The following is a 25,598-nucleotide window of genomic DNA, read 5'->3' as shown; positions in this document are numbered from 1 at the left end:
GCCAAAGAAATATGTTCACAGCAGCTCATTCAGGCCTCTCTTGAAACACTTTAGACATTGCTCCTATATTAAAGAATCTGGATCTAGGCTTTTCCCTTCTCTACATTTATTCATTTAGCTGATACTTTTCTACAAAGCAACTTACAATTTTAAGCTACCTACAATTATTTATCCATTTATACAACTGGGTATTTTTTACTGGAGCAATTTAGGGCAAGTACCTTGCTCAAGGGTATTACAGCTGGAGGTGAAAATCAAACCTATGACGTTGGGGTTTAAAGGCAGCAGTTCTAACCACTACACTAGCAGCTGACTGTACTCAAAAGTATCCCACCTGTTTGCCTTGGAGTTTACAGGAAAATCTAGTCACTAAACACTTGCAAAATTTAAAAAAAATTGAAAAAGGTGTCATCACACAGCACTGTATAACAAGGTCACATTAATAATATAGTGTGAGTGAGCAAGCAACTACATCTGGAGATGCAGATCTAAACCTGGACTACACTGTGGCATGGAGCCCATGATGATGTCACAGGTCTTCCTAAGTACAGTTCTTTGAACATGTACATACTGACCACATACTAAAACCATTAAACTTATGAGGACACCTTTTTCTGACCACTGATAAAAGGAGAAAGTTCCAGAATTACGAGTTATTGCACAGAATTGATTCATTCACATACAATCCTGCTCACACACACACACTCAGAGAAGCAAGTTATACAGCTGACCCCATGATGACCATGTGCAGCTCCAAGTACAGAATAATTTATTTGCATTTCTATTTTTATAATAATGAAATTTCTTTTGTCCAACCATATTAATTTTATTTACCATTATGTGTCTGCAGCACTGAGGCTGTTAGGTTGCACACGTAAAAAAAAGTGGTGTGCGCGGGAGTTCTCCAACAAAGCATTTAAAAATAGCATTCTTGCAGAACAACTCTCTCTAGGGAAGCACTTCCTCAAGCTAACAGGACACTGCAGACCCAAACACAGGAAAAAAGGACACCACATTCAAACGTCAGGAAGAAGTAAATATGAAAACATTCCCTTTGTAGCATTCTCCAAAAACCTCAACAGGTAATTTTCCTATCTCGCATGCAGCTCCCAGGGTTTACCTGTTATTTTACACAGTGATTTGAACAGTTTTCCACCTTTAGAAACATGCCATTCAAGCACACAGTACAGAAAAATATCACTGCAGCAGACTGAGCGACTATTTGAAACAATCGATAATTGTGCAGATTTGCCGCAGTGCAAGGGTATAAAAAGATGAGCCCTTACCTGTGGACAGGTTCACCCATGGCACTAAAATTAGTATCTAAAGGAGAGACACCAGCTGCTGTCTGAGAACTAATCTTGATCACTGATAGTTAAATTAATTGCTTGTCCTAAATCTGTCTCAAGCAACGCCAGGAGACACACACATTAGCGAATGGATCCATTTGGAATCCCAAGCATCCCAACATCTAATCAGTCTACCACCAAAGTTCCTTTGAAACGTCCATCACTTGCTCCATTGCTTGTTCTCTATACCGATGTAATTTAGGGTTCATCATGAACCTGTTATTCAAGTGGTTCTTCAGGAAACAAGTTTTTTAAAAATCAAAGCCCACCACGGAAAGAAGCCAGGTGTACAGAACACCAGTGCCAGTGAAAAGCGGCTCAGGAAGTGATCTTCTTCTTGGGCAGAAATGCTCCAGTGATCTGCTTCATCACGACCAGGGCTGGGAAGAGCGGGAGCAGCAGGAAAGCATACCACAGCAGGCCGCGCACGCTGGCCTGGAACCAGTCACTGCAAACAGCCAGCATCACCGTGGCTGTGGCCAGCAGGTAGGCCACGAGGCCACAGGTGGCGTGGTACAGGCGGAGACGTGACAGAGTGGGGCCACGGCGCAGCCGCACGGGCAGGAGCAGCGCCAGCCCACAGGCTGCCTGCAGCGCCACGGCACCCAGCGTCGCTACACCCAGCACGCTGTGCCAGGTGGCCAGGTGGCTGTGCTCAGACACATTCTTGCTGGCTACCATGAAGCCGAGGCCCGTGGCCCCTCCCAACAGCATGACGGCCTGCAGGAACCAGTGCAGGCGCACCTTTGCCTTACGAGACTTGAAGCAGAAGGGCGAGGCCTCTGTGGAGAAGACCAGGATCCCCTCCGTCATGCAAAGACAGAACTGCGAAAGGGAATGAGACAAGGAAAACGATTTAATCGATGTAAAAAATAAGCACAAATGGCATTTACAGGGTGTTTCACGTTTAACCTGTGCTTCACCTCATTGCGTCACCTGCTCTGTCCCACTCTGTTACCCTCGTGTCACTCCGGGCACATGTATAATTCACACGGCCTCTCAGCCCAACACCAGACACCGGCTCTCTCGGGTGTCCACAACACACATCACCACGAATGCCCCGCTCCCATTATGTGCCTGCTTTGGAGGCATGACAACAGGGCAGTGAAAACGTATGAACACTTACCGCAACAGACATGCACACGGGATGCCAGGAAAAGAGGCCTGGAACACAAACAAGGGCAACATATCAGCCGTTGAACAAACCCCTGCACACACCACACACACACACACACACACACCATTCATCTCTGGGCTGAAAGTCAACTCAACCACCTGCTGTTTACTATACCGTTTACCTGGCTGTTTCTATTGCTTTTGAAAGTATTTTAAACATATCCACGAGGACTGGTAAGGTCTTGGTGTAATAAAACTTCAGTGTATTTCTATTCTTGTGAGATGGCTACAGAACATGGTTCAGAATATTGAATTTTTTTCCTTATTCTGATGCACATATGCTTTTTATTTGTGTGTCCGATAACCACAAAAGTAAAAACGGGGAACAGGCTGAAATCATGTACAACAATACCTGTGCAAGTTCTACACCTCAGTGCTTTCTTGACAATATAAATACGTATTAGACTGAACATTAAGACAACGATAAGGGATGGCATCCATGATCTACTCAAAGCCTTAGTAGATCTGATTCTAAACCAGGGATGTCCAGCGGACTCGACCGTGGTCCCCGGTGCTCCTCTAGCCAGTGGCAATGTCTGCAAGATCTGTGCTGCAATACTAGAAATTTATGGGGGGCGCACAGCTGGTTGTGTAGTGGTTACAGGTGCTGCCTTTGGAACCAAAGGTTGCAAGTTTGATTCCCACCTCTGGCTGTAGTACCCTTGAGCAAGGTTCTTACCCTAAAATTGCTCCAGTAGAATTAACCAGCTGTATAAAAGAGGAAAATGATTGAAAGTCGCACTGGAAAAAAAAGCATCAACTAAATGAATAAATCATTAATGTAATCATGACTGCTGCCCTAGACTAGACCAAGAAAGGCTGGACACCCCCACTCTAAGTGACAGGGAACCCAGGTGGAGATGTTATCTATAATATAATCTAGGAGCCTGAAGGTTGTCAGATCGAGTCGGCTTTTCTCTGCTTTCATGCTACTCACCCTGGACACAGTAAAGCCTTGTTTGTTATAAAACCGTTGTAAATTACTGCAAAGCACTTAAAAGAAGTGAGCAATGACAGAAGGAGCACCATGGCATGATCATGATGAACATGACATGATCATCATGATGTTCAGTTGAGGTGGTCCGAGGCGGCTGACGGAGCACCGAACACTCACTCGTTCCCGGGCGGGACAGTAGGGTCACGAGGACGGTGAAGCCAAGCGCCACAACGTGCGCCGCTACTACGGCCACCCTGCGCATCCACACGTAGAGCCAGAAGTCGGAGAGCGCGGACGCCGGTGCGGGCGCGTCGCCCAGCGGACTGTACTCCACGTCGAGGCGCATCCTGCCTGCGCGCCACCGCTCCACCTCACACGGATGCCATCGCAGAGCGTTCTGGGTACGCGCTCCCGGCCGCAGTCCCGCCGAGTCCCGCTTCTCGCCGCGAAAACACAGCTCACGCGCGTGTCTCAATGACGCGCGGACTCGTCACGTGCTGGACACCTGTGTGTGTGCGTTACTATTGGTTGCATTCCCGTCCTCGTGCGGGCACAGCGCAGCACCCAGCGCGCGCCAGTAATCCGTCGAGGTCCAAGGAAGACTTCTCTCAGGTAACTTTCTTTCTAAAAAACAGTTCCGGCGCCTGTTAAATAAATTTGTGTATTCTTCTTGGACAGCTCCTCGTGGCTCCGCTGTCAACACAGTACTACTTCTTCTTTCCTCGCGCCTGCCCTGTGTAAAATAGCCCTCGACAAGTCCATTCTAAACCGAACCGGACAGCACTGCAGAAAATGTTCGCCGAAATGAGGTTCGCGGCGTTTGGTACCGCACCGCCAGTTTCACCGCGACAAGTGTGACACTTCAGGCGGTTTTACGGACACTTTTCCTGGACACGAGCATGGGAGCGCGCGCACGCACTACGCGACCTCCGTTACGTCAGTGCTTCCGCGTTGGCCGCGTTCTCGGTTTGTCCGGTTCGACAGTATCTGCGCTGAGACGAAATAGGCGCGTCGCTCACGCTGTTGTGTGTTCCTCACGTAACTGACACGTAGCTGTAAATAAGCCGGAATGTAGTCTGGGTCGTTCCGATTGTCACTTTCCCACATACCAAGCCGGACGTGTCACTGAAATATGTGAAAGCCCAGCCTCTCTCTATATTCGGAGAAAAGAGATTTGCTTGTCCAATCAAAACCATGATGGGCCACTCTTATAATCTTGTCAGTCCAGCTAAACCAGACATATACAAACAGAACAAATGGCCGAAGAGGAAAAACAAAAGACTACTCAAAAAGCTTGAAATCCGCAATTCAAGGGATAGAGGCTTTTTTAGGACTTTAGTTACCGAAGGGAAAGAAAAGTAATGATATGTTGCGTATTGCCATGAAACCCAGTAAGGGCGGTTTTCGCCATTAAATTCACTTTTATTAATTTTGCTATTTTACTAAGCAATAAAATAGGTTTGATCTAATAGAACCAGTCACTAAACTGACAAATGTGTACTGCTGCCTCAATCTTAACGTTAACCGTCCCTTAAGTCTCAGCTGTACGGAAAACCGAGAGGCCCAAAAACTGACGTCGCCGCACGTATTTAAATGACGTGTGCGCGCGCTGTTAAGTTTGTGCTTGAGCATCTGATTGCTATATTCTTTTAGGTGTCGACCCCTATTACTCTGAAGTATTTTCATCACATTAAACTGCCAGGCCGTTAAATTCTGCTACTATAAAAGGTGAAACTAAGTTCTCTTCGCGGTCATATATTTTTCAAGGGGAAGAATGAATGAAGAAACCAGGTTATTCACCATAACACAGTATTTATTTAACACATGAGAACATTAACCAGAAAACACGTACAGGGAAGGTAAATGGGTATACCATTCTTCCACCACGCAGAATTCTTAAAAGACAAACAACTCACAATTTTAATAAAGCGAATAAAAATTATTGTTCCTTCAGTGGAAACTTAAAACCAAACCAGACTCACTTTGTAGCGCATGCCTTGCGTTTTACTGTTACTAACAAATAACCCCGCGCAACTAAACCCGAACGAATCCTCCCGGCTTCACAGTGTCACGGTGCAGACACGGTACAACCGCATAGACAACAGCGCTTAGAGATTAAAGGAGACAGAAATAGCGCCTCCCCATATGCAAATTAACGGCCCAACTATTTACAGTTCAGTTCTTGGCGGGACTGCTAGGGGGCGCTCCAGAGCAGTGGACGTTGCTCCATGTTATTGGAAGAATTTAATTTGAGACACGGAATGAGCTGCTGTACAGCCATGTGCCTCATCCGTTGCAAATATGGATCTTTAATACATTTTTGTGAAATATAAATGCCTGCTATACATTGCTTGACATTTAAAAACAATCTCTAGTGAATTGCCTGGTGGCAGCCAAAAAATGAAGTTTAACGCTTTCAGAGTGTCTAAATGACATACAAATGTGGTGTGGTATTTATTACATATTGCATCTACTGGAAGACATGAATTATTGAGGCAGACTCTGCAGTTTGGTATTTAACTAATCCAGCAGAAGACCTCCACAATCCACGACTTTTCTATTGTGTTGCTTACCTGGTGATTGTATTTCGACTAAACTCTGCCCATTGATATAGCTCGCTTTTTTTAAATTTCGTGTTGCATTATTTAGTATTCCTAGGTTGTACATATCTCAGTGCTCTCTATGGTGGAAACATACTGAAAAATACATTTTATGTGGGAAAATTCAGATGACAGGCTAATCCTATTCCCAATAAAACCTCTGTAGGTGGAAAAGCAATTGGCTACAGGGCCCCAGAGTTTGGAATAATCTTCAGGACAATATAAGATACTTCGCAGTCAGCTGAGGACCCATTACTCTACCACGTTCAGGCTTTGGGCCACCTGATAACGAAGTGCATAAAGCTGCTGCTTCCGGATCTTAAGGTTGCAGGTTTAAATCCCACCTCCAGGTGTAGTACCGCTGAGCAAGGCATTTACCCAAAATTGCTCAAGTAAAATTACCCAGCTGTATAAACGGGTAAATGACTGTAGGTAACTTGCTGTAAGCTGCTCTGGAGAAAACCATGAGCTAAATGAAAAAACGTAAATGGTACGGGTTCTGCAGTGCCTAGGACATTCTGCCTCTGCTCAGCCAGCTACCATAGGTGTCCACTGTCTGTTGATACATCAACAATTTCACTTACAGCATCAGAGCCGTCATCGCTCATGGCCGAAGGTTACCCTCATTTTATACCCTTCGATTCTCACATTTTCATGTGGAGGTAACAACAATCAGCAGCAGGTTGTCAGGAAGCACTGGTTCAGCATCACCATTTTACCATATCCTACCTTACAGTAAAATGTACGGTATTTATATCCCCCGTCTTCCCCTCACCTGCATATATATCTGCATTGACTGTAAGGGAGGTAATTACTGCACCTTGGAAGCCCTTATTTCCTTCTTTGGGCACCACTGCCACAAGAGGGTTAGTTTTTCTACTTCATGTTGCTCAGTAGGGGGGTGCGGTGGCGCAGTGGGTTGGACCGCAGTCCTACTCTCCGGTGGGTCTGGGGTTCGAGTCCCGCTTGGGGTGCCTTGTGACGGACTGGCGTCCCGTCCTGGGTGTGTCCCCTTCCCCCTCCGGCCTTACGCCCTGTGTTGCCGGGTAGGCTCCGGTTCCCCGTGACCCCGTAAGGGACGAGCGGTTCTGAAAATGTGTGTGTGTTGCTCAGTAGTTTGCCATTATAAAACAGATATATGCAGATAATTTATGTGCATTTGACATTAAGTACATTTGTCCTTACTGTATGTCCTTGTTTTTCTGGCCTTGTGAAGTGTGCTAGTACCCTTGTACCCATGTTACACCACCTTTTGACACTTTGGGCTTTCTTGCTGCTTACTGTACAATGTGAATATGTATCTTACCAAAACTGACCTGTCATCTACAGCATATTGGTCTATATAGAATATATATATACACAGCCTGACACCGTGGTGCAGCAGGTAACATCGGTGCCTCACAGTTCTTGACCTGCACATTCAGAAATAGTTCTGATTCGGGCGTAGGATGTGCAGAGCTTGCATGTTCTCCCAGCGTTGGCAATGCAAAGCTGTGCATAGAAGGCAGCCATGGTAAATCAGTTCTTTACCATGAAAGGTGACTGATTAACCACTGTAGTCAAATTGGACTGGATGGTACTTACAGTATTACCCTACGTGTAACGTACCAAGAAGGATCTGTCATCTACTACAGGGTTTCAAACATCATGTTTCTGTACAGTATGTAACATTTTGTTGAGGTTGAAGAATTTCTTATAAACAACTATTTTAAAAAAGTTAAAGTATGCAGCCTGAAAAGATAAACCTCATCAGCAATTACTAAATTACTTTCTAAATGTTATTTTGTAGCCCATTTTTACATGCCCAGCTGACAGGTGTCACCAAAGCCCATTCAGGAGCATTGGACAACCATGGGACAATTTGATTCCACACAGTTTACGGTTCATGTTCAGTGTTCATGTGGGTGATGAGGCAGAAGGTTCCGGTGGCAGCATATTTTTATTTCCAGTAAGTTATAGTGACTTTGTATTTAAGAACAGATTGAATTACACAAGTCTTAACTCTGTAAAATGAAGAGCTGTTGTATAAGTGTCTTTTAGGTGCTACAAGTGGCTCAGTGGTTGCGGATGTATTGCAGACTTTCAAATGTGTTCTCTACTGATGCGACTGTGGTGCAGTCACTTACTGTTTGTGTGCTGCTTACGTGGCCTAACAGAGAACCGTAATAATATAGCAGAGGGGTCCCGTGTTCTGATATTTACTTGCAGTTGTACTGAAAGGGCCCAGCTGCACGTTGTACAAAGTACTGATTTAGACTTGCATCATACTCTGTCCATTTCCACACTGACATTGTGAGCAACATTCCCCACTTTCTACTCAAAATGACATGGGTATCTTTGACACCTGGTTGCTTCATAACATTGAGATTAATGAATTTTTTAAAAATTCTTCACTGCATAATTGATGCATCTACCCATACTCAGTAATTCACCCATTTAAACAGCTGGGTATTTTTACTGGAATAAATCAGAGTGCCCTGATGGACAACAGCAGTGTTGGGACAAAAGTCTGAAATGAAAACCTTCAAGTTACAAGGCAATTTTCTTAAGTAAACCTTGAGGTGTTTGTGACTCGATCAGCATTTCACACAAAAAGTACTACAAAAAGTCCTTGGAAAAAGTATTTTCTCTACTTTTACAGCACTATGTACGTATTTATCATCTAGCTAGCCAGAAAACCTTCCCTTGGTATTGCAAAAATAGCAGCTGAGTAATAATCTTACTTAACCAGTTGGTTGCACCCAATAAGAAAAGCACCATTATTAAATAGAGAAATATTTTATTTAAAAAGACATTTCAGAAATGTTAACATACAATTCCTTCCCCTGGGTTTGGTCACTCTAGTACCTGCCTAATTTGGGCAGGGCAGTGATCATCTTGATCATCCTGCTCAGATGCACATAACCTTTTATGAAAATTAGCAGACACTGTCCAGTCTGGTTGAATTAATACAAAAAAATAACCCCAAGCATAGTTCATATAATACAAATGAGAAAAGCCTGGGACTTCAAGTGTTTAGGATGTTTAATCCATGTTCACGAATCAGCTTGTGTTTAGCAGCATAATAGGTAGGTTGTGAGGTAATTCTATCATTTATACACGGGTCACTGAAAATCTGTTTCCCCTCATTCACACACAGACAATCTCCACACATTGTCTCACAGTCTCACTAGTGTCCAACATTCATGCTCATCCATGCATCTCCGCAGTCCTGTTCTGGCAGCCAGTGGCACCATACTCCCGTGGGCTTCGTTCCTTGTGGCTTTATCGCCAGGCACTCTCAGTGGTGCAGTTTTGGCTGTTCAAATATAAAGGAGGAGGGAAACAAGTTTAGTTGGACCATACAGCATGTTGCTCAAAATCATCCCTGGAATCATGATCTTGATAACACTGACATTTAGACACAATTTATTCGGAAAATTTTAGCAAAGGAAACCTGGACCACAATTTTGTTTTCACTTTTCATATGCAAGACTTCTTTACGGTTAGTTAATAACTAGCATGTTAAAATGAAATTAACTAAAAGAATGAAAGTTTTGCTATATTCGGACACAAGATGAATTATATAATCCTGTGGGAGTGTTAGGAATGACAGGTGTTAAATGCAAATATGTAATGGTCCCTACTGCCACAGCGCACACACCTTTTGCGAGCTGAGCTTAGGCTCCAGACTCTTGCCCTCCTTCTTCCAGGAAAAGAAGCCAGAGTTTGGGGCTGCAGATGTCCGATGGGATTTATGGGGAGGGGACAGGCTGCTCTTGCGCTTCCGGCCAGGGCTCCTGCACTCATACCCCACTGCCCTGCCTTGCAGACTGAACCTGCGGGGTGCAGACTCTGGGGGAGGATGAGCAGAGGCACGCTTCAGCATCCCCAGGGAGGCCAAATGGGGCTCTACAGGGGTCTTGGGGATGTGCGGCTTATTACCAGCAAACAGTGCACCATTGGTATGTCCATGGGGGGAGGGGACAGTCCTTCTTGGTTCAGGGAGCACACAGTTCCTGTCATGGACAGAGCCATGGCCTTCCTTGGAGGCTGCCTTCCGCTTACGTGAGGAGCTTATCAGGTCAGCCTCCTTCAGCTGTCCCCGTTGCTTGATAGGTCGGCCCACAGAGGTACGGGATCGTCCATGTGGTGGTGTGGTTGGAGAAGTGTGGATGGGGAGGTGTGAAGCCACCAGCTGGCCGGCCAGCGGTTTCTCCGACAGCTCGGAAGCCATGCCAGGGCTGGGGCAGCAGTTGGGAGGCTCTGTAGCCCTCCCTGGACTGCACACAGGAGACGTCCTTAGGGACAGTGCACCATTGCCTTCCTGAACTGCACCACCTGTGCTGAAGCCAGGGGCCAGAATCGGTGAGGACTGGAGCTCCATTTCATGAGGTATTTTCCTGTGGAAGTGAGACACTTCAGGTCAGTCATCCACTTCATTGGTCAAAAGCAACAACCAACTCAAACCTCAGTATGCTTCAGAAGCACACCAAAGCCATAACCCGCTCCTGCAAGTACCTGCTGAATAAAATTCACATTTATTCATGTAGTACACTTTTCTCCAAAGCAACATACAACTCAGCAAACAAAAGTACATTTCACCGACAAAGAATTAGACACAAATATGCTATTCCGCAAACACTTAGCTTGTCTGATACCACCATGTTTGCTGTCGCACATCAGATCCGTTTTAAACCTACTTCTCCCTAAATATCATATCTGCGCCATAATCTTGCATCACACTGCCATAATAACCTTTGTATTCCGTATCAAAAACTTCCAATTTCTTTGTGTAATTTTCTAACAGCAATGGCTAGAAACACCTAAAACAAACATAGATTGCTATATTAGGGTGAAACTTGATTCCAACAGCAGGACCTGACAGACAGGAGAGAACAGAGCACAGGAGGGAACTCGCCTCCAGGGTCGAGCACAGAAGTGCTTCTCCACCATGGCACTGAGAGCTGACCGTAAACAGTGCAGCCGCCGGTCAAAGGTGAAGACGCCAAGGCCGAGCACATGACTCCCAAACGTGCAGAACTGCAAAAGAAAGAGCACTGTGCACTGATCTTATTGTCACTACACAACAAATGTGCTGTGGAAGCTTCCATGAAAGCTCATACCTGGCACACAGCACGCGTTAGTTAAAGATTCCCCTCTCATGTATGAAGCAAAAGGATTAAATGGTCTGCAAGATCATATATTTGCTGTGTGTTTCCTGAGGCCTACCAAAGAACTAAATGATAGCAGCTGGTGCGGCGGACAATTTTGTGTTCACTATCATACCCCAAGTGGTCTGGGGTGCCAAGGAGTAGAATGAAAGTCAGCAGGCTCGTCCTGGTCTACCCCAAGGATGCCACCCTCACTCTCTTCGCTAGAAAGTGGACCATGGGCCACAGGGGATATGGACTGTGTCTCCAGCTCCTCCGTGCATGGCCTTCCTTCTTCCCGGTTATGCTCCCAGGGTATTCTAGACCTGCTATAAAAGAAAACTTAAGTATTCAGTCTTTCCGGATTTTCTCTACATTGGCATTTTTCCTGGCATTAAAAAATTTGCCAGCGAGTCTTGCCTAACAGCCATCATACCTATATGCACCTCAGAAGATACCTTATAGGTGAACTGTTGACTGGGGTTCTCCTGCATTGTGCGGTTCCTGTGTGATCCCCAGAGGGTTTGGGGCTTGCCACACTTTCCTCCACATCTTCCTTAGACTGGTTCACCCGCTCGCGGGTCTTGGATCCCATCTTCAATTCAGCCACCAGCTGGTCAAAGTTCTTGCTCCGACCAACAACCTTTCGTCGATGATGGATGGAGTGAATCTTGAAGGATTGCGAGGTAGGGAGATGGGAACGAGAGGTAGCAGACAAGGTACAAAAACAAAACATGTAAATATACAACTTATTGGCTATTGATTTAAGTATTACACATTGAGCAGATCTTTAAAAATATTTAATCCTATCCCTAATTTGAAATTACTACTTTAATGCCAACTGCTGACCTGTCAATGTCATAAACGTGCAACGTTCATCTTATTGATCACACTCAGAAACACCAGAAATGAGCTGTAAACACAGTGAAAGCCAGTTGAATTAATCTGGTCCCACATTCCCATTCTGTTTTTCTACATTTTACTGTCAACTAATGTCTGGATAGGGACACGCAGGTAACACTTGATCCACAATAAGTTTTTGGAAAACAGACAAGAAAAGAACTAAGCTGAAAATCTTTGCACCTTCTACAGTTCATTATTTGAATATGGCATGAAGGTGAAGGGTATTGCCCTACTGTGACTTTTTGGTCAGTATAATGAAGCTAATGTTGGTTAATTTCAATGGAGGTTAACAATGAATGTAACAACAGAAATGTACTTCAGCAATGATTCAGATAAAGAGGAGAGGTTACCTTACAGTACAAGTGTTCACTATTTAAAGGAAACACTTTTTACATCTGGGCTTTTAATCACATCAGGACTTGATACCCCAGAATTTTTCAATTAGTCACTTCCATGTAAAATGTATATTTTACATTTATTCATTCAGCAGACAGTTTTCTCCAAAGCCACATACAATGTAAAGTGCATTTCATCAGACAAAGAGCTTTAGACATTAATTTTCTACACTATTATGCATGTCTGATACCACCATTTATTGCTGGCACACATTACATGAGTACCTGCATAGAGAATTGAATCAGACAAGAAATACAGAAGGTGATCATGACAAAGAATGTAATGCAAATCTGTGCAGCTGTCAGTAGAGGAGTAGGTCTGAAACATGTTTCTGGGGGACAGAAGTCCACCACACTGGAGTCAAAACTGAGTACCTTCAGACTTTTGATTTTACATATCTTCCGAGAGGGACCACCAAATGGCCAGAGGTAAAGGACTACAGTATTCTAGAGGGTGTGGAGTGAGTCATCAGGTCCTGCAGGTACAGGGGACCAGATCCTTTGACCATCTCACAGACTGTAACCAGAATGCTGAAGTTCACAGGGGCAGTTACAGGAAGACAATGGAGAGACAAAGGGAGGAGATACATGGGAATGGTTTGGAAAGTCAAAGAACTTGTGCGGTGGTATTCTGGATCAGCTAGAAAAGCTGCATGGCAGAGGCTGGAAGGCCAGAGGAGAGGGAGTTGCAGTAGTCCAGACAGGACATCATCATAGCCTGGACTAGGAGCTGGGAGGAGGTGTGAGAAATGGGTTGATCATAAGGATGTCATATGAGAGATATCTGTAGGACTGGGTTGCAGCTCCAATGTGTAGGGAGAATCAGAGACCCAAGTCGATCATTACTCTCAAGCTCTTGACCAACAATGTTGATAAAATGAGCAAATTGTCCAGTTTGCTAGAGAGTTGCTAAAAGGTGGACGGACCTGCTGGGAGGTGAAGGATCTTGGACTGGCAAAGACTGAGCTGTAGATGGCATTCAGTCATCCAAGCGAGATGTTGTTGAGGCAAGCTGTGATACAAGAGGATACATCTGTGGTGGTTGAGAAAAAAAAAGAGAAGACCTGGGTATCATCAGACTGTAGTGACAGGAGAACCTGTGAGAGGCAAAGACAGCCAAGGAAAGTGATGTAGATGGAGAAAAGTAGGGGGCCCAGCATGGAGCCCTGCAGAACACCGGTTGAAAGAGAATGAAGGGAAAACAGGGAGCCATGCCAAACCACCTGTAAGATCTTGCTAACAGATAAGACTCAAACCATTTCATTAGATCCACTGATTCCAAGCTTTTGTAAAGATGAAAGTAAGATGGGGTGGTTGTCAAATGCTACAGACAAGTCTAAGAGAATGAGGACTGAGGAAAGGAAGACTGAATGAAAAAATTTACACTGCAAGGAAGGCAGTCTCAATGAAATGACCACACGTGAATCCAGAGTGACAACCATCAAGAAGACCATTCTGGGCAAGTAATGCAGATAACTGATTGTAGGCTGCACTTTCAAGAGTTTAGGAAAGAAAAGGTAGAAGAGAGACTAGTCTGTAATTTTGGACTGCATTTGCATTCAGAAGATTTCTTGTATAGTGGTTAAGATGTGGGCAGTTTAAAGCCAGATGGGAAGCAACCACAGGGTGAGGAATTAAAGACAAGAAATAAAAGGGATAAATTATAGGATAATGGATTATAAGAGAGGAGAAGGGATGGGATCAAGGCAGCAGGAGGTCACTTTCAAAAAGGTTAAAATGCAGGGACAAGGCTTTTCTGAGAGTCCTGGCACAGATGAAGGAATTATGCAATTATTTTCCATTTTTCATCGAGAAACTCATTACTAAAACGACCTAAAATGCAATAAACTACAGAGATTTACTGTACAACTGGAAAAGCCCAAATTAAATTTTCAAACTTTTTTTTTTTTTAAAAAAAAAAAAAAAACATCAACATACAGCAATGCATGTTAGAAATTTCCCAGATATATTGAAAGTTTGTGATTTTTACTCTTTTCAGGTTTGTAAGGTTGGACTTTCTGGATGACATGATAGAAAGAAGGACAAACTCCTACCCATCATGGACAAGCTATCTAAACTGAGAAGTACTTTAAACTCCTCTGACTGCTCCAGACTGTTGCCCTATCAAGAAACCGCTTATCATCTGAGGGGTCAGTATTACTTTTTAATTATTCCCACATTTATCCTCACCTACATGTGATATTTCATTATTTCAGTGTTATTCCAGTGTCTTCTGCCACTTTTATGTTGCTTCAGCCTCATGCAATTTCTTTCAGGATCAGTGAAGTTTTTATCCATCTACAGTGACACAGAAAAAGCATTTGCCCCTTTGCTTTTTTTTTTTGCTTTAAATTTGATCTGATTTTTTGGGTCAGCTCCAGTAGTATATGAACGAAGCCTGAAAAAGAATGAGTGACACCAGAATTGTCAGAATATCATTTCCTTGTAGGACTGCAACAATAATTTTATTATCTTTCACACACACACACAATCTTTCACATATGAAAAAATAACTGCCCCCTAAATTTAATCAACCTAAATAAGGGGGTAATTGAGTCAACTGTTTGAATACAATTTGGTCTGATTTGGATAAGCCCTGTCCACTATAATTTTCATTTACTTAAACCCTTACCAGCAAAAATTAAGTTTTTTAAAAAAAGATATTCAAATCATGCCAAAGGAAACATATGCACAATGTGTATTATAATTCATACACAAAGGAAATTTCTGAAGACCCCTGCAAGAGTTGCTAAGGCTCATCAGTATGAACAGGACTAAACAGCCATTTCTAAGGGTGTAAAGCTGAATCCAACCACAATCAGAGCCTTGCTCAACAAATAGAGAAAGTTTAGAACAATGGTAAATCTAGCTAGGACTGGATGTCCTGCCAAAAATCTCCCCACAAGTAAGTCATAAAATGGTTCATGAACTCACAAAGAACCCCAGAACAACATCCAGGGAGTTGTTGGCCTCTCTTGCCTCAGCTTGTCAGTGTTCATAACTCAACAGTAAGAAAGACACTGTGCAAGAATTGGATATTTTAAAGATTTGCAAAAATCACTGCTCAATAGAAAGATCATGAACGCTTGTCTACAGTTTGCCAAAAGCACCTGGACGTTTCTACTTCTGGAAGAAATGATCTATGGACTCAAGTAGAATGTTTTGGAGGACATGGACCCTGTTACAGCTAGCAAAAAAAAAATCAAACAGCATTTCAGAGTAAGAACATTCTACCAACAGTCAAAGAGTGTGGTAATGTTTTGCTGGACAGGACTTGGGTGCCTTACTATCACTGAAGGAACCATGAATTCCTCCTTGTACCAGAAAATTTAAAAAAAAAAAAAAAAAAGAAGTTGAAGTATAAAGGGTCATGCAGCAAGACAATGATCCCAGACATTCAAGCAAGTTAACATCAGAATGGATGGGGGAAAATTAATGTTAAAGTATGGGCTAGTCAAAATTCTGACCAGAATCTCATTGATGTGTCGTGGCAAGCCTTGAAAAGAACTGCTCATGTTTAAAAACCTCCAACTACTGGGCGGGTATGGAGTCTGCTTCATGCCACCTAAGACTTAAGATCTTTGCCTTTCATTCAGAAATTTAATATCTGGTCTTATGAAAAATTGTCATATTCAACACTCTACTGAAAGATGAGACAAACCTGGGGATTCTGAACAGTTTGCCATTAGGCCTCATTTCTTTCAGCTCAAATCTACCCTAAACTATTTGCCAAATTGGGCTCCAGAAATTGTCTCAAGGGGTTTTGGATATTTCATTTTCATATGGAGATCAATAGCTCTTCAGCATCAACCTTTTAAGATATAATTTTGATCTACAGAATACAGACTTCTGTAAATATCTACAACCCACACACACATACATTTTCTGAACCGCTTGTCCCATACGGGGTCGCAGGGAACCGGAGCCTACCCGGTAACACAACCCTGTCACTTTATTGCTGCCCTAGAAAAGGAGAACAGATTACATAGAGAATTAACAAAAGCTGAGAAACAGCCCATTACACCAAACTCTAAAAGCACAATCTTCATATTATATACCATTTTATCAAACGCTGGTACTGGCTCTTTTGGCGCACTGAGGGAGACTTGGGAACAGGACCTCGACGTGTCGTTTAGCAAAAATGAGTAGTTCTCTACATGTGCTGAAGTCTTCCATGCCTGTACATCCTTCAGCATCCAGGAACCAAACTTCAAGTTCATTCACAGAATCTACCTCACTCCAGTGCACCTTCACAGGATGTTACCGGAGACATCTCAGCTGTGCTTTAAATGCAAAGTCTCTTTAAGCACTTTGACACATCTATTCTGGGAATGTGGTAAGATACAAGTTTACTAGACTAGGGTTCATGCAACAATCCCAGAATCCTTTAACAAAACATTTGATTTCTCCCTAATTATTCTCTTGTTAAATAACAATCCAAACTCTTTTGCTGGTGATGTTATGGTACATAGACTATCCACTCTTACATATTCGGCAATGAAATGTATTTTAATGTCATAGTCTTCACTTTAAGTTCCCTCCCTAAACATGTGGATGGAAGAAGTATTTAAATCTCTCCCACTCTAAAAAATTGACATTTGATATGCATGGCAACTACAATGAATTCTGAAAAATTTAGACATCCTTCTGGAAGTTATTAGAAAGTGCTGCATGAGAAACGACATTTCGTTCCATTGTATACGAGCTGTACAGAGGAATGACAATAAAAACAGCTTGAACTTGATAAATTGTAACTTTTTGACTCTGAGCCATCACATTATGTATGTGGACATATTTGGTTTTTCTTGAGGTACTGTGTACGCTTTTTTGACTCTGTGCTATACATAAAAGCTATATATATATAGCTTTTTATATATATATATATATATATATATATATATATATATATATAAACAAACTTCAACTACTGCTGAGCTAAAGTACTTCTGCATGGAGGAGCAGGCAATAATTCCTCCATAGTGATATGAGACCATGGTCAACAGCTACAGGAAGCTTTTAATTGCAATCATTGCACCTAAAGGTGGTGCAAACATTTATTGACTGTGAAAGAGCAATTCATTTTTTGTGCATATGACTGCACATTTCAGTATCTTCCACATGAAAGAAATTACATAAAAACGCCTGTTTTCCTATTTCCATCCCAGATTCCAGTACTGCTAGAACAAACAAAAAGATCTCATCAAAATTAATGTCTGAAATTTGCAACAAGAGAAAATTTTTCATAGCACTGTATCTTGTGATGGCCGTTTGAGCCGTGAAATACTTCTTGCATTTCAAAACTAAATAAAGTAACATTATACAACTGAAACAATTCATCAGGAAAATTCATATAAGGTTCAGTACAATGACTACAACAGCCATGGGAAGTAAAAGGGTTGTTTATAAGCCATGTGGGTCGGATTTTGACGTTGAATGGATTTTTGTGGGGTGTAAGGGGTTTCTTAAGTTTATTACAGTATATAATTTTGTTCAAGCATCAGAGATGATGTTCTGAGGTGTCTGCACTTGCCCAAGTAAGTATCCAGATGTTAAAATGGGTAAAATTCCTCATTAGTACCACTTGAACATATCAGCACGTGAAAGTGTATCAGACAAAATCAATTTTGGAAATCTTAACTAAATGTAATAAAAGAGACCACCAAGGAGGCAGGTAAAAAGAGCTCACTGAAAAATGCTATGGCTCACAGAATAGTCAAGAGGGACCTTTCCCCCTTTGGTGCCTTTCAAAGTACGTTTCCTGTAAGTGAGCTCAGACTTCCCGCTCACACTCGATCCCGCTTCCTTATGGAAAAGGGCCCAGCAGCAGTTTACTAAGACGCTTCTACACAGACTTAGACCTCATTCAGACCTCCTGCCAGTGTCAACAAGAGCAAAACATAAAATGTCCTTGTTTGAAATCTCAGGGCCTTAGCTGAAAAGACAGGTTGTAGGACAATGTCTGTGAGTACCTTTTGAGTTACAGTTTCACAAAATTAGTTGCTTAAACTTAAATTTAAACTTGAATCTTAAATACCTGTCATATATCCTCATCAAATACGGAACCTGCAATCTTCTCTCATAATTGCAGAGCACTCAGGTCACACTTTGACTTGTACACTACCGCTGTAAAAAGACAGCTATTACATGTATTCAGGCTCATGTAATCCTGCTTCAGTGGAACAGCAGATTTTGGGGAGAGCAGGAGGGACCACCAGGATGTACACTGCACTGTGAGAAAGAGGAAGACAAAGGGCAAGGTTACATTGCAGGTGAGTAGCCGGGTGCACAGCTTCTTCCTCTCCAGGTCCAGAACACCGCAGTGCTTGTCCAGGTCACATTCTTTTTCTAAAAGACAGAGCAGATACACGGGCAAGGGCTTAGAGGGTCAGGTACCAGACAGCAATCAAAGCACTGCATTCTAATGTCCTCATTTCCCTGCTAGCTTCACTGGCCCAACGTCCCCATAGTTCATTTCTCAACTTCTTCTTCTTCATGTCTGTTGATTCCAGCAACTTTTATACTTGGAGACACTGCAAGGCTTCTGTCAACTAAGGGGACTATACGCCAGCTGTTTACTCTGCTGCGGCATTGTAAAAACCACAGGCTCCATATATGTCCCAAGTTTCAACGGCCAGCAAGCATTTTGGTGTCTGCATAGTGATGGAAGCAGAGGCAGATACTTACTACAGATCTTCTTGTAGGTTTTGGGGACACAGAAGTGCCGACCTGATTCTCCTCTTCGTGGCAGGGGTTTCTCCAAGAGAGAGGGTCCACTTGGCAGAGTTGACCCTTTCTGCCAAGGGGGGTCTTTAAGACTGGGGGCTGGGGAACCTGGGGAGGAGGCCGAAAGGGAGGGCAGTCTTGAAGAAGAGTCTCCAGGTGGAGCTGCTTGGGAACCCTTTTCTGGGGCTGAAAGGCTGTGGAGGCAGAAGGTGTGGGTGGGGGTGGACAGAGTAAGAGTCCGTTGGCCTCAGCTACTCTGCTAAAATCTCCTATGCTGACAATAAAATAGTAAATCCCGGTTGAGAAAGGTAACTGGAAATTGTCACGTAAATGAAAAATTGCACTAAAAAAATTATTTTACCCTACATTAACCTTAAGATAAAAACAAAAATAAATGAAACAATCTTTAATTATATGCAACCTTTTCCTTTAATTCGCTAAAACCTGTACAAGATGTAAGAAACCTGGTGTTTTACTGAGCATACTGACATCTCAGGAATATACTGTATATAAACAGCTGGCATAGCTTGTTATTTTTCTGAAATTCTTGAAAGAGAAAACTGTTAATAAATTCAAATTAGCGGGGATAAAAAGAAATATATAATACGGGGCAGTGGGCCGTGTATTAGCCAGAGTTATCACCTTGTAATGTTGATATAAAGACCCAATATTGAATCCAACCTCCTACTGTACAACCTTCAAACAAGGCACTTAAACCTAAATTGCCCCAATGAAAATAACCCAGCTGTAAAACAGGTAAATAACTGTAAGCAAACTAAAGTTCAAAACTCTGATAATAAGTCACTTTGGAGAAATGTGTCAGCTGAATTAAACAACAATAACATCAGTATCCGATTATCCTGAAAGTTGAGACAGATCTTGGCCATTACCCACAATTAAGTTTAAAAATACTGCTTATATTACTGATAGAAAAAAAAGCAGCTTATTAAGCTTGTGTGTTTCAGTAGCATATCCTTCTACTGAAAGATACTGAGTGTCCCCAATGGATGTCCACAGCTGTCCATGAGCTCATTACAATAGCCCAGTGCACCGCTGGCACTGTACTCCCAGCCATCCAGGGCATCTGTGTCTAGCACAGCATCCAGAGGATATGAAACACTATTTCAAACGCTAGCCACAACAGTCACGGTACCTCTTCCATTATACCATCTGTTAGAATGTACCACAGCATCATGGCACACCATCGGGTTTAGCTGACCTTGTATCGCCTTGCTGCATGCAAACACACTTTTTCTCCAAATTTACGCACACCTACCTCTGTACAACGAAAATTCGCTGAAACATCTTATGAAAATATGTACTATTTTCTCATACAACACGCTAATAATCCAGTACATTGGCAATTTTGTCCGTTACGCAGTTATTTTATTTTTACATGGCCTTCGCCTGATCTTGACACAGAAGCAACAGACGGTACAACCACACACATGCACTCAACCCTGCGTAGGCGACTCCCGACAACACCGCTCCCGTCCCTAGTTACTGGTTTGGAACAGTTGCCATTCCTATTACGAGCTCCTTGCATCCTTTCGCTCTGTGGTTTCCGCAGCAAACCTCTCCCGGAATAAACGAGCCTGCAGTCAACAATCCACACACTTCACTTGTTTTTCTGCAGCCTACAACCACTTATGTGCACTCCTTCCTCAGAATTACCTCCCCGACACCTATCAATCTGAATTCAAAGTGAGCCATTCCACAAAGACTGTCCTCCTTGCAGCATCAGATGCTCTCCAGTCAGCTAGAGCGGCTCCTTTCCTCGCTCCTCCTCCTCCTCCTCCTCCTCCTCGACTTGTCTGCAGCGTTTGACACCGTCAACCACCGGATTCTGTGTTCCAGTCTTAGACAGTTTGGCCTCAAAGGAGCGGCACTGAAATGGTTTGAGTCCTGCCTATAAAGCAACTCTGATTACGGCCTACAAGTCCATCAACGGATATGCTCCCCGATATCTACAAGACCTGATCACTTGCAACATCCCAACTAGATTGCCACACTCATCCACCTCTGACCACTCGGTAGTCCCACGGGCAAGAGGTCCAAGATCAAAAGGCCTGAGGTTTTTGGGTCTGGCTCCCATGTGGTGGAATGACCTCCTTCTCCCACTATCCTTCCTTTCTCCTGCCTTTGTGCTACCAGAACTGTACATATGTGCCCACAATCATATAAATAGCTTTAATAACATAAATACCCTTGCACTAGTGTAAATAAAGCTTTACTCTAGCAAATCAATTGAAGATCATCTGGCATCAAACATTTGTTCGTAATGTAACACAGTGCCTCATTGTTATGAATAAAAATAACTTTATTCTGGTCTTTAAATTCATTTTAATAAACATTTTTTGCTCTAGAACCAATAATTTGTTTTTTGCAATGGAAGCATGTACCAATAAACTTTACTGAAATTGTACTACGGGAAGAAAAATCAAAGGCAAAATACTTTTCTGGTTATTGTTTATCTGACAAATGAATTTAAATCGCAAGACTACATTTTTGCGAGGTACAAAGAAATGAGTTTGACTGAGGAACACACACATACACACATCATCTGAAACTGCTTGTCCCATGCGGGGTCGCGGGGAACCGGAGCCTAACCTGGCAGCACAGGGTGTAAGGCTGGAGGGGGAGGGGACACACCCAGGATGGGACGCCAGTCCATCGCAAGGCACCCCAAGCGGGACTTGAACCCCAGACCCACCGGAGAGCAGGACCTGGTCAAACCCACTGCGCCACCGCGACCCCGACTGAGGAACAGGACAGAGCAAATGAATGCGTTCCTTACCCTGGTGCTTCCCTCTGGGGCTTGCCATGTCGGATCTGGGAGGAAGCGAGGGGGCACTGGAGTGGGGGGCCCACCCCTTGGTGCTTTCCATCACTCGTGGCGTGTGACATCCCATGCGGGGCGTGGGGGGGTCCATGCCGCAGCCGCTGCACAGAAGCCAGGGGGGAGGCGCGGAGGCGCCCATACAGCTTCCTTAGAGAGCCGTGTCGCCTCTCGCAATGCCGCTCGAATGCCTGCGGCTTCACCACCTGACCACAGTGACTGCAGACAACCAGGTAGAAGTCATCGTGTGCAGGGCAGTGTCCAAACATGCACATATCTGTAGGTGCAGGGAGGAAAGGAGAAACGGTGGTCAGCTGGGATCCACAAATATTTTGCTCTACGAAGTTTTTGAGACTTCAACTAGAACAGAGTTTGTCAATATTGATCCAGACATACTGCTGCTTTGGGTCCGATCAAGCATTTGATGGAGTAATCACAGCATTCAAAGAATTCCTTATGAAAGCGTTGGTTGAAAGCTAGCTACATGTTGGATAAGTGGGTAATAACAGGCAAAAGAATATGTTCTTTAAAAAAAAAAAAAATGTAGGTGCATACATGCTGCTATGAGATATACAGTAAAACCATTCATGTAAATATATACAAAATTAATACCTCAAAAATTCATAGTCTTTGGACTGTTTAATTTCCTTTAATCAATATACAGCTTATTGTAAGTTTAACAAATAATCAGACAGGGGGAAGCTCTTTAGCAAAAATGTGTGAGCAACAGTTTTACATCTTTAATTTTGCTTAATACAAATCTGATTCAGAATAGAAACAGTACAGGACATTGTTGGGTACTCTTCTCTCAACTGAAACCCAAGTATTCAAATTATTATAGCCATCGCTATATAACATATCACCTGGACAACTCATTTACTTACTGTTCCTTAACGGGGAACCCACACAACCTGTCTGTTAAACTGATGAAAATCAGATTTTTTATTATTTCTTCATTTAGCTCAAGCTTCTCTTGACTTACAATGTAGTTTAAATTCTAAGCCATTTACAATTACTACTCATTTATACAGCTGGGTAATTTTGACTAGAGTAATTCTAGCTAAGTACCTTGATCAAGGGTACTACAATCAGGAGAAGGGATGGAAACCTAGGTCCTTCAGTTCTAAGGCAGCTACTCGTACCACGATGTTACCTGTTGCCTGAGATGAACATATTTGTTTTAACTACATCTTATACATACCTTCTTTTCTCAGTGTCATTGCTTCTGCCTTTTTCCTGCCATTTTTGTTGCATTCCTCTCCATCACATCCTGCGGAAAAAACCACAGTGAGGAGTTTGACAGTAGAGTCTTTGCAAACAAGGAAGGACACCGTCCTGGTAAAAGAGACATCACAGTAACATTCAATTAATTCCATCCCCGTTTGTTGGTTCAGAGCAGCTGTTCAACACAACACCAAACCAAACATGGAATAAAGGCTCGGGGGAAAATTCAATAAAAGGACACAAATTCATTTAAAATATGTACAGAAATTTATGCTAAACACAAGGGAACATGGGAGAACCACTTCCAATCACAACTATTGATTAATATCACAATTGAAACAGCACATTCAGTACCATTAGTCATCAAAAGCTTTTCTTCAAAGTGACTTGGAACGTGAAGCAACTTGCACTGATTTACTGGGTAACTTTTATTTCAATTCAGGGCAAGTACCTTTCTCAGGGGTACTACAGCTGGAGCTGGGATTTGAACCTGGCTCCTTCAGGTAAAAGGAACCGTCTCGAACCATTACACTACTACTTTATTTTATTAATTCATTCATTAACTGATGCTTGGCCCAAAGCCATTAACAACGATTTATACAGCTGCTGGGTAGTTTTCACGGCATCAATGTAGGGTAAGTACCTGGCTCAAGCCAAGGGCACCACAGCAAAGGAACTGGAATATCTGGGCCCTTCAGGTGGAAGGCAGCACCTCTAACCAATACGCCACCTGCTGTCACTGGGTCATTTCGTCCAATTTTATTTCCGCACCCTGGTTGTCCTCCGACACGCTATTCTTTCTGGGTGCAGGAGGGAACAACTTCTCAGTGTGTGTGTGTCCCTTCGGCTCCAGCAGCTACCGACACAGCGCGTCGCCGGCTTTTGTCCGACGCTCTGCACGCGCTCGGGTTTTAGTGCTCCTCGGACGCGGCTCGAGCGCGGCGCACTTCTCGGGTGGACGGCAGACAACACAATCAGTGCGAGGCAGGACTGGACGGAAAGGCGCACGTGAGCGGGGGCTGTCAGGAACGCGCTCCGCTCCCGGTCCGTCGGGGCAGAGCTCAGCGCGCGGGGACGCGGGAGTCAGTTCCGTAACCCGTGGCGTGGCCGCACGCCGCGTTCCTCCTCCCAACTTCAGCAGCCACGCATCTCTCCCGCTCATACTTTTTACAGATGAGCGAGTGCGCTCACAACAACGACTCGTGGGCGAACGCGCAGCGCGCGGCTGTAAACCCTGCCCGCTGGGTGAAACTACTCGGAAAACGGGTGTTTATTGATGCTCCGGGACCCGGGAGAGTTGCGGGAGCGCTCGCCCACACACACAGCCAGCGCTAGGACCCAGCGGGTCCTTTGTTTGGGGTACACCGACGGGTTTCGGCGCTCTTCAACACAAAAATAAAGCCGAACGGCGCGGCCGCGCGATCCCAACCACCCGCGGTACCGCGGCCAGAACCGTCACGCACCTTCCGACGCGAGCGCGTTCGCCTTCTCCACCCAGGAGCTCCAGCTGTGGCCCACGAAGTCCTCGAGACTCGGGACCCGACGGTCCAAAGCAGCCATTACTGCCGCTGCGCGTTCACGCACCGCCATCATCGCCGCGCGAGCATGAGCCTTGCGTCATCCCCCGCGTTCACGCCGGCGCTTGCTCACCTGCGTGCGTGGGCACGAGAGGCAGAACGGCGGCAGCCGGCCGAGGAGGGCGGATGTGTGGCGGGAGACGCTAACGGCGTTGCGGGAGCGCGTGCGTGGATGGTTGTGTAATAAAGATGATTGCTTTTAAAGTAAACGTTAAAATCACTGAACTGACGCAGTTATAGTCACAGAACCTCCTGTGTGTTTTTACATTCCTTTTTACAAACTGACTGTGCCATCAAGCTGTTGTTGAACCTGGACACAGGACAGGCCTAGAAGGGCTGAGGAACGACGACGGATGGAAACCGACAGTGATGAACAATATTATATGCATATAGGAACTAATAGGAAGGGTGACTGTTGGCCTCGAGAACACACTCTGTTTAGGTAAACTGCCCCACCAGTCATAAAAAGTAGGTACAATACTGCTACAAGCGGTATCGGTGGTTATTGACTTGGTAAACCCACCTCCTGCCACAGCTGTAGGCCCCTGGAAACCAGCAAGGTACATTACCCTGAATTACTCCATTAGGAAACCATAGGAGTACTAGTGAAATGACTAATGAAGTATGTAATACAATACCGACCCAGTCTCATACAAGGAAAGCACCCAGTTCTTTGACCTGTGAATGGAAATTTACTCTGCTTCACAGAGTTTTCGATAATGATTTCCAGAAGATTAGACCAG

At 43.9% G+C, this 25,598-nt stretch overlaps 2 protein-coding genes across 3 annotated transcripts; both read right to left on the bottom strand.

Annotated features, from left to right (window-relative positions):
- Positions 1 to 752: 752 nt before the first annotated feature.
- cyb561d1 (cytochrome b561 family, member D1) lies at positions 753 to 5,616 on the bottom strand. The gene is made up of 3 exons (XM_018750988.2): positions 3,640 to 5,616; positions 2,476 to 2,513; positions 753 to 2,174 (listed from the first exon to the last, which is right to left on the bottom strand). The coding sequence occupies exons 1-3, from the start codon at positions 3,806 to 3,808 to the stop codon at positions 1,668 to 1,670; spliced, it is 714 nt and encodes a 237-aa protein (XP_018606504.2). The 5' UTR covers positions 3,809 to 5,616; the 3' UTR covers positions 753 to 1,667.
- A 3,205-nt stretch (positions 5,617 to 8,821) lies between these two features.
- On the bottom strand, positions 8,822 to 24,907 carry atxn7l2a (ataxin 7-like 2a). 2 transcript variants are annotated; one of them, XM_029258896.1, is made up of 10 exons: positions 24,742 to 24,907; positions 23,256 to 23,324; positions 22,013 to 22,331; positions 19,177 to 19,409; positions 18,755 to 18,837; positions 11,653 to 11,864; positions 11,331 to 11,523; positions 10,963 to 11,084; positions 9,706 to 10,444; positions 8,822 to 9,360 (listed from the first exon to the last, which is right to left on the bottom strand). In XM_029258896.1, exons 1-10 carry the CDS (start codon positions 24,869 to 24,871, stop codon positions 9,343 to 9,345), a joined length of 2,118 nt encoding a protein of 705 aa, XP_029114729.1. In that variant the 5' UTR covers positions 24,872 to 24,907; the 3' UTR covers positions 8,822 to 9,342. The 2 variants fall into 2 exon arrangements, with proteins under 2 accessions (XP_029114729.1, XP_029114730.1); XM_029258897.1 differs by lacking the exon at positions 24,742 to 24,907 and adding an exon at positions 23,922 to 24,114.
- Between the last annotated feature and the right edge of the window lie 691 nt (positions 24,908 to 25,598).

The sequence above is a fragment of the Scleropages formosus genome, chromosome 16 (assembly GCF_900964775.1).
Source record: "Scleropages formosus chromosome 16, fSclFor1.1, whole genome shotgun sequence".
In the NCBI taxonomy this organism is placed as follows: domain Eukaryota; kingdom Metazoa; phylum Chordata; class Actinopteri; order Osteoglossiformes; family Osteoglossidae; genus Scleropages; species Scleropages formosus.
The sequence above is the reverse complement of the archived record's forward strand: the minus strand, read 5'-3'. Positions and strand labels throughout refer to the sequence as shown.

What these genes read in the sequence shown, in the direction of transcription:
- atxn7l2a (XM_029258896.1), bottom strand. Translation starts at nt 24,871, where the DNA reads ATGATGGCGGTGCGTGAACGCGCAGCGGCAGTAATGGCTGCTTTGGAC. An exon ending in GAACGCGCTCGCGTCGGAAG is followed by an intron (nt 23,325 to 24,741) that starts GTGCGTGACGGT and finishes TTTTTTCCGCAG; the next exon opens with GATGTGATGGAGAGGAATGC. An exon ending in AACCTACAAGAAGATCTGTA is followed by an intron (nt 18,838 to 19,176) that starts GTAAGTATCTGC and finishes TCTGTCTTTTAG; the next exon opens with AAAAAGAATGTGACCTGGAC.
- cyb561d1 (XM_018750988.2), bottom strand. Translation starts at nt 3,808, where the DNA reads ATGCGCCTCGACGTGGAGTACAGTCCGCTGGGCGACGCGCCCGCACCG. An exon ending in ACTGTCCCGCCCGGGAACGA is followed by an intron (nt 2,514 to 3,639) that starts GTGAGTGTTCGG and finishes TTTGTGTTCCAG; the next exon opens with GCCTCTTTTCCTGGCATCCC. An exon ending in CCGTGTGCATGTCTGTTGCG is followed by an intron (nt 2,175 to 2,475) that starts GTAAGTGTTCAT and finishes TCCCTTTCGCAG; the next exon opens with TTCTGTCTTTGCATGACGGA.